Source organism: Eubalaena glacialis, chromosome 10 (genome assembly GCF_028564815.1).
Source record: "Eubalaena glacialis isolate mEubGla1 chromosome 10, mEubGla1.1.hap2.+ XY, whole genome shotgun sequence".
Classification (NCBI taxonomy): Eukaryota; Metazoa; Chordata; class Mammalia; order Artiodactyla; family Balaenidae; genus Eubalaena; species Eubalaena glacialis.
The window spans coordinates 72085789-72094586 of NC_083725.1; the positions used below are offsets into that span (position 1 = coordinate 72085789).

At 41.5% G+C, this 8798-nt stretch overlaps 1 protein-coding gene across 1 annotated transcript; it reads right to left on the minus strand.

The window, feature by feature from the left end:
* Positions 1-7336: 7336 nt before the first annotated feature.
* LOC133099879 (olfactory receptor 56A1-like) lies at positions 7337-8276 on the minus strand. Its single transcript, XM_061203726.1, is given in 2 exon segments — positions 7337-7718; positions 7720-8276. Coding segments are annotated over 2 exon segments (939 nt in total).
* Positions 8277-8798: the final 522 nt, after the last annotated feature.

The following is an 8798-nucleotide window of genomic DNA, read 5'->3' on the forward strand; positions in this document are numbered from 1 at the left end:
TGCCTGGGGGCACTCACCTGGGCTCCTCCTCCTTGCAGGGAGCTCCCACAGACATTTTCCCACCCGGAGCCAATGCTGAGGCTGGACCAGCCCTTATAGTTCTTATTATGATTACAAGACTCACCTCAGCCACAGCCATTAGGAAACTTTGGAGAAACAAGGTTTATTATTCACAAGTCCTGTAGGGTAAACAGCATACCTGAGCCACACAACAAGGTCAGGGGTACAGAAAAGGGAGGGAGAATGGACCTGAGGTTCTGCATTTACTGGGGTCAAGGGTGAGGTCCCCAGATTTTCACAGTTTCACTCTTTATTGGTGAATTTAAAACATAAGAGCAGGAATTAAAGTGCAAGAAGGGAAAACCAGGGGCATTCAAAAGGTCATTCATCTAGTGAACCAGAGCTTTCTAAAAAGGGGAAGTTCACGGGCCGGGTATCCTGATTCTTTACCTAGTTGTGTCGTTGGTAATGTGTTTATTTGAGATGAATGTCTTTATTTTTTAATTAATTTTTATTGGAATATAGTTGATTTACAATGTTGTGTTAGTTTCTGCTGTACAGCAAAGTGAATCAGTTATCCACATACATATATCCACTTTTTTTTCAGATTCTTTCCCCATGTAGGTCATTACAGAGTATTGAGAAGAGTTCCCTGTGGTGTACAGTAGGTCCTTATTTGTTATCTATTTTATATATAGTAGTGTGCACATGTCAATCGCAATCTCCCAATTTATTCCTCCCCCCCTTTCCCCCTTGGTAACCATAAGTTTGTTTTCTAAATCTGTGACTCTATTTCTGTTTTGAAAATAAGTTCATTTGTACCATTTTTTGCTTCCACATATAAGCAATATCATAGGATATTTGTCTTTCTCTGTCTGACTTACTTCATTCAATATGACAATCTCTAGGTCCATACATGTGGCTGCAAATGGCATTATTTTGTTCTTTTTTATGGCTGAGTAATATTCCATTGTATATATGTACCACATTTCTTTATCCATTCACCCATCGATGGACATTTAGGTGGCTTCCATGTCCTGGCTATTGTAAATAGTGCTGCAATGAACGCTGGGGTGCATGTACTTTTTCAAATTATGGTTTTCTCCAAATGTATGCCCAGGAGTGGGATTGCTGGGTCATATGGTAGTTCTATATTTAGTTTTTTAAGGAACCTCCATACTGTTCTCCACAGTGGCTGTATCAATTTACATTCCCACCAACAATGTAGGAGGGTTCCCTTTTCTCCACACCCTCTCCGGCATTTATTGTTTGTAAATTTTTTGATGATGGCCATTCTGATGACTGTGAGGTGATATCTCATTGTAGTTTTGATTTGCAGGAGATGAATGTCTTTAAAGTGGATGCCTCAGCAATCCAAAGCTTAACGTTAGGCACTTACATTACAATCAAAAAAGCTAATTGTCGGGTGCTTACACTACACTGTGATTCTAGCACATGGAATTGACCTAATACTAATATATCAGAAACCTGTTAGGTATTTGAGGGGGTTCATGGCCAAAGAAACATGAGCTTGGCTTTTAAAGAAAGCTTTTGATAAAGAATTAAAATAGTTATTGATTCTAATATTTTATAAGCAGGAAACAGGCTGCAAATATGGTACCTGCAAAAGAAGTCATATGCTCCAATGCCTGCTTCACTTAATGTCATTGGGGACATTGAAGAAGGCACAACCGCCTAAAAGCAGAACAAGGGGATATAGAAAACAATGGTCAGCAGACATTGTCCCAGAGAACATAACCAGTGTCTAGTCAGGGATCTTCCCCAACTGTCAGGAGATTAAAATGTTGCGATGCCTGCCCCCAAAGTATTCCAGCATTACTATTGAAAAGTTCCTGTTAAATGTATTCCATGCTTCACTTTCAGCTGGGAATCTTAATGGCTGGTACCCAGTTTCTGCTCCACCATTAAATATGTAGTGGGAGAAGGAGGATGATTGGCCCAAGAGGAGCCACATCAGGATGGAGATGACCACACACTCCTGGAGATCTTGCACTCTGTGCTGTATACAGTGACTAGATGAGAGTTTGGGTAGTCTCACTTGGGAAGAGGTTACGAACGTTTTACATGTGAGAGTCTCTCTTATGTCATTTCTCTTAAGAAATAAATATTTAGTCACCTGGCCTCTCCTCTAGGCAGCTAGATTTATGTGAGGATTCTGGTCAATGGAATGACAGAGCAATGATGTAAATTTCTCCCAGATTGGCCCCTGAAACATTCCGCAATATCCTGCACTTTCTCTCCCTTTGCTGTGCGACAGCCAGATTCAAAAGGACCTGTGGAGGTCTCAAAGGGTAATATGGAATACCCACATGTGATAGAAGCATGGGTCCCTAAATGTTGACATGAAGCAAAGCCTCCATGCATTGAAATCAGGATGTGGATGAGAAGTAAACTTATACTGTGCTAAGTTCCTGTGATATCTTTATTGTAGTAACTAACTTTACGTGTATTTACTAATTCAATATATAATGGGTTTTGATGTGCACTGCCTTTGCTATCTATAATCTGGAACATGAAAAACTTCAGAAAACTACAAATCTATCTAATTGAAGTCAAAAAGTGTAGCTCAATCCCTAGACAATATAATAGGAAAAGTAGATTTAGTAGCAAATATGTCTAATTTATCTCTCTTCATCCTTGTCCCTGTTAGTTGAATGACCATTAGAATTTTATCTTTTTACTCAGTTGCCTAGCCTGCAAAATTGGGAATAATGATAATTCATGGGTTATTTTGACCATAATCTCTCTGAAAGTAGTTTACCTCTTGGTAACATCTATGCTAATCACTACTGTGCTAATCACACGTAAAGCACTCAATAACTAAATTTTGGTTGCACAGATGAAGAAATAAATAAATGTTGTTATTACATACAGTCCTTAGCAAAATACTGCTAATATAACATCTTATTAAATATAATAATACAATATACCCTTATGAATACCTGATTCATGCTATTGATTTGACATTGTTTTTAAATGTCACTGAAAAAAAGGAAACCAGAAAAAAAAAAGAAAAAAGGAAACCAGAGAATAAATTATAACCCTTTTATTTTTTAAATTAATCATTCAGCTCCCCACATGCTTATGAGCAGGAAGTACAGTATTTTCTTCTTGAAGCTACTCACTACCACTCCCCCTGAGTGTTAGAACGCCAGTTTTTCAGAGTTGTCAGTCCCCTTTCAGAAACAAGCAGAGGTTGAGAACTAAAGTATTGCTATTCCTACTTATAGCCACAGGGCGGCACTATTGACATGTCAGCAACGAACCGTTTCTCTACTCCTTGCAGTAATGCCACCCTGTTTAGGCTCCCTGGCTGCACAGCCTTGAGGTTCCACAGTCCGCCTCTGAGGTCACAGCTCCCATCCTTAACACCCGTATGCTTAGAATATATCCCGAAGCACAGTAGAGTATCAGATGACTATGTACTAAGAGGCCCCCAAACTCCACTGTGGAAAACGTAATTTTGTTCCCTCAGCAATATTTCGGTCTTTGTTACGGGCATTGGTCACCAGCATAGACTCCCTTTTTCCTCCAGATAATTTAATTCCAGGGAACTTGTTGCTCTCTCTTGCCACTGCGTCTTGATTTAAATCTGCTCTGATCCTGAATAGCAGTGTTCAGTGGTTTCAGATCTTCTTTCTCAAAAGGCTCTGTGTTCCTCATGCAAATGTGACTAACCTGTAAACCGGGGAGTAAAGTAAGTGGCCTTGGTAGGTCACTTCTCCCCCCTTCTCATGTTCTTAGTGCACCCCTTCCAGGACAGTTGGACCACAGTCAGCCTATTGTAGCACCATGATTCTTCACAGATCTCAGTTAAACTGAGAAAACATCTGTATCCCACCATTTTATTTATTTTATTTTTTTTTCAGTTTTATTGAGATATGATTGACCTACAGCACTTAAAAGTTTAAGTTATACATATGTTGTGAAATGACTGCCACAAGAGTTTCATTAATATCCAACATCTTATATAGGTACCAAAAAGAAGAAAAAGAAAAATGCTTTTTTCCTGTGATGAGAACTTTTAGGATCTACTCTCTTAGCAACTTTCAAATATATCTTACAGCAGCGTTAACTATAGTCATCATGCTGGACATTGCATCTTTGATACTTATTTATAACAGGAAGTTTGTATATTTATACCCCACCAACTTAAAATGCCTTCAGTTTATGCTACTTCATTCTATCCACTCAAGACAGTGTTCAAAGATCTCTACTAAGTACATTTTTTAATGCTATGGGAACTTCACAGCAGAGTTGTGTCTGCCCTTCAAGACTGGGCTCTTTGAGTTATCCTGTTCCTCCATCCTCTTTATCTACATGTAGATTCACCCCAAAGCCTATCTTAGGACCACTGTGTCCTGTTCCTTGAACCACCTGCCCTGGGCTTGACAATTCTGTGAGAACCTGTGGTCCTCTTAACTTCTCTCCTTAGAACCAAAGCAGAGAGCCACCCTTATGTACATGGCATATCTGTCTGCACCCTGCTTCAATGAAACTAGAGATGCACTGCAGACACTGTCAACTCTTGACTTAGTCACTTCAGTCTCGTAAGTAAGGGGATGTTCACTGAGCACCTGGATGTGCAAAAATTGTGCTAGTTACTGTGAGGAATGACAACTGGTGTGTTGGTCCCTACATCCTTACAGATCCCTACAACAAGTTGGTAGTATCTATCCCCGTGTGCTCCCAGTTTGAGTCAAGCTTCTCATAATTATGTCAGCTGTTTGCATTGATCTAGAGAAGCCTAGCTGAGGAATTAAGACCTGAATTTGTCCAACTAACAGACTCTTATTTGAGTTCCTTCTGGGTTTGCAGCTGGGAATGCATAACAAAGGTAGAGAAAGCACTCCTACAGACCAACAGAGTAGACCAGATGTTTGAAAATATTCCTTGACAATACATACCATATTCCTATGAATTATATTCTTAGATCTTTTTTTAAAACTCATTTTTATAATCATCCACAGAAGGCTCTTATGAAAATTAAATATCATGCACAAACACTGGTATTGCAAGTGTTCAAAATATTTGAGCTTTTAATTTCATGATTATTACTATAATTATTATCAATATATAAGGACACTGAGATTATTAGTATCATTAGGCAAGTGGTGTTGAAGTTGGCCCTTCTGTCCCCTGAGGGACAGTAGGAGATGGTGGTGCATAAATTTCTTCTGGCCACCATGAGATGGAGAGAATTGCTATTAAAGAATTCTTTTTTAAAAAAATGATAAATACTGAATCATACCTGTGGCTCTGCCTTGAGTAAATGAGAAGCATGTCTGAGGGCATTAAGAGCCCTTTCTTGTAGAGAAATGGATATCATTTTTCTTTCCCACTATTATTGAGTGTGGCTTTAGAAGAATCTGCCCCTGGAACCCACATCAGCATTGAGTTGCAGTTGCTTTAATCCCCACAGGGTGGGGCAGTTGATCTCTATTCCTGTTGCCGGCTTAATGCCAAACTCTTTCCTAACTATGAAAGCTGCCCCTATAGCATTATGCCACATCTCTTTTTTTGTCTGCACCAGAGGACTTGATTCTGTCTCTGTCTCACTGGGAAGCGTGCTGTAGTGCAGGGTTCTGCTATAGCTGTCCTTCATGTGGTACTAAATTTTCAGACTCAAGCAATTGGAGCTGTGCCAATAATTAACTCTTGTCCCTCAGCCCTAGACCCTCCCATCCAAACATCTTGTGATGCTGGGGGTTAGACTATAGGACCCTTGGTCAGCCGGCTCGCTCTTAGTTTCCACCTACAGAGAGCAACAGAGAAAGACTGGAAGGTTGAAGCAGGGGAGGGGATATTTGGTCCCTCCTGTCTCTTCCTCTCGTCGGTTTCCCTCTGCAATGACTCTTCCTCCTGGCAGTGGAATTGGTTTTAGCCTCCAGGATTGGTTGGTTGGTTGGTTGGTTGGGTTTTGGATTTTGTTTGGGTTTGGGTTTTGTTTGGGTTTTAGAACTCCCAGGATCAAATCAGCCTCACTGAACTCCCTAAGAGATACCAGCAGCAGGATAGAGTCCTTCCTCAGAGGTCTCACTCCAGGCTGTAAGGGCACATTCTCGGATTTCCTGTGACGCTAGTAGCATTCGGAGGCAGCCCCCCTCCTCAGAGTTGTGAGAGTAGTTCAACGAGCCCCCCGCCAACCTGCTGTCTCCTAATGACCCAATGCTTCCCAAGTATAAGGTTCTTTTTTTTTTTAATGACCAGTGTTTTTTGTTTTTGGCCACACCACGCAACATGTGGGATCTTAGTTCCCTGACCAGTGATCAAACCTGTGACCCCTGCAGTGGAAGTGTGGAGTCCTAACCACTGGACCACCAAGGAATTCCAAGTATAAGGTTCTTCCTGCAGGTACTATCTCTGTGTTACCTCAGTATCCCCCCCCCCTTTTTTTTTTTTTTTGGTTTTCAAGTCTCCAATACTTATTTAATCAAGTGCTTACCTTAAATTCTCTAAAAATAGCCAGTGGGATTTATTGTCTCCTGACTGGACCCACTGTTACCCAGAAACCTGACACTATGCTGTGTCTTCCCACCTTCAACTAGAGCTCTTGGGAAGAGTCAACAAATAAGACTTGACTTTCAGTTCACTGCATGTGCAGCTTAAACACATGGAGAAGTGGTCAACCCACTGACCTGATTTCCCAATTTTTACCCCGTTGGTATCCCCCCTCCATACCCCTCTCTCAACCTGTCTCCTCATTCTCTAGACTCCCTGAAGGTTGTGAGGCTGTGTAGGACATAGTAGGAGGCTGGCATTGCTTTATATTATTATGAGTGCTCTTTTCCTGTGGTCCTGCAGATGCTTTGTCAGATAGGACTCTGCCTTCTCTGAGAACCCCCTGGCTCTCAAAATAGTAGGTACAAGCAGGAAATACCTATGGACATCCAGAAGGACAAAACACAGGCAAAGGAGAGTAGGGTAGAGGCCTGGTCTCCAGCTTCAACTGCACAAGAAGGGGCATTTCTCTAGAAAGACACCAGGCTGTAGAGCCTAGATTTTAATCTCTGCTCTATCACTTCCCAGATATATGATCTCCAGCAGTTTGTTCTCTTAAAATTATATTTTTTCTGCTATGTAAAATGGAAGTAATAGTACCTACAAGAATGTTGTGAAGATTAAATTACTTCACTATAACTGCCCAGGCTCAAAGCAATTACTCAAGAAAAATGAGTTTCTTCCTCTTGCCTACCCCATCCTGAAACAGGTAAGAATAAAGGAAGAAACCTGGGTCAGGCTTTTCTCTAGCTCATGTCTGGGCAAAATCACTGAGAAGGAAGGGGAGAGAGAATTAGAAATCTATTTTACATATTCACATCCCTCTCTGCAGCAATTTCTGAATTCCTTGTTTTACCTCTTTGGTTTGAACCCCATATACAATAGGGTTCAAGGCAAGGGATATGAGGTGGTGAAGAACATTGAGCAGGAGGAGGATGTCCATGGGGACGCTCTTTCTGGCCACATTTGTCAACACCACAACCAGCAGGATGGTGCTGAAGAAGAGGATGAGGATGAAGTGGGAGCCACACGTGCTCAGAGCCTTGACTGCAGCCCCCTCAGCCTTGAACTTGAGCACAGCTCTTAGGATGAAGATGTAGGAGATGAAGATGAGGATGAAATCTGAGCCTAGTAAGGTCCAACCAGCTACAGATTGGTAGATTCTGTTCAGGGTGAAATTGTCACAGGAGAGCTGGACACAGGTTGGCACAGAGGCAGTTCTCAATGACATTTTTCCCACAGTAGAGGAGCTGGGCAGAGAGAATGGGAATGGGTACAGTGAGAAGGGCATTTCATATGACACCGAAGACACTAGCCTTGGCCACAAAGTGGTTAGTGATGATGGATGGGTACCTCAGTGGATGGCAGATGGCCATGTAGCAGTCATAGGCTATGACCATGAATGTGCAGGACTCCATGGCGAGGAAACTATTCATGATGAACATCTGGAGGAAACAGGCAGAGAAGCTGATGGACCTGAGGTCAAACCAGAAGATGGCCAGGACCTTGGGGATGACAATGAGACAGAGTACCATATCCAGGAGGGAGAGGAGGCTGAACAGGTAGTACATGGGCTCCTGCAGAGAGGCCTCCAGCTGGATGGTGATCAGGAGGGTGGCGCTGGCCCCCATGGCCAGAAAGAAGAGGAGGCTGAGGGGTAGGGACAGCCAGTGCTGCCAACTCTGATAGTTAGGGAAGCAGATGAGGAGAAATTCAGAGACTGGAGCAGTGGAGTAGTTGTTGGGTGATGCCATCCAATGAATCTTGAGCTGAGAAGTCTTTTCTTGACTATTTTCTTGGGCAGATACAAGAGGTAATTTTGTTTAATTGACTTCAAGAATAACAATAGGTAGTAACCTTACAATATTAAAAATGTGCAACAAATTAATTCAGTATGGTACCAGTGTAAGAAAAGCAAAACAATAGTATAACGTAGAAGTTGCTTTCTCAATGAAAATTTTAAGGAGCACAGGACCAACTTGTCAGCTAAGCAGAAGTTTAATAACATGAGAATATGAATGACCATTAAATTTTTTTTAAAGGGTATCATTAGTGATCTGAACATGACTAATTCATTGGACTAGAAACCAGAATGAAAGGAGTTGAAGATTTCGTAAGTGAGGAAGTGTAAATAGGGAGGGCTGACTATGTAGCTAAAAGGTTCTTTTCAAGCTTGTCAGTAAAGAAAAGAGCAAGACAGAAATGAAACATACTGTAGCATACCTATTTGTCTGGGGAAAGATTATGAATTCAGAAGGAAAGTAAGATAAATGAAG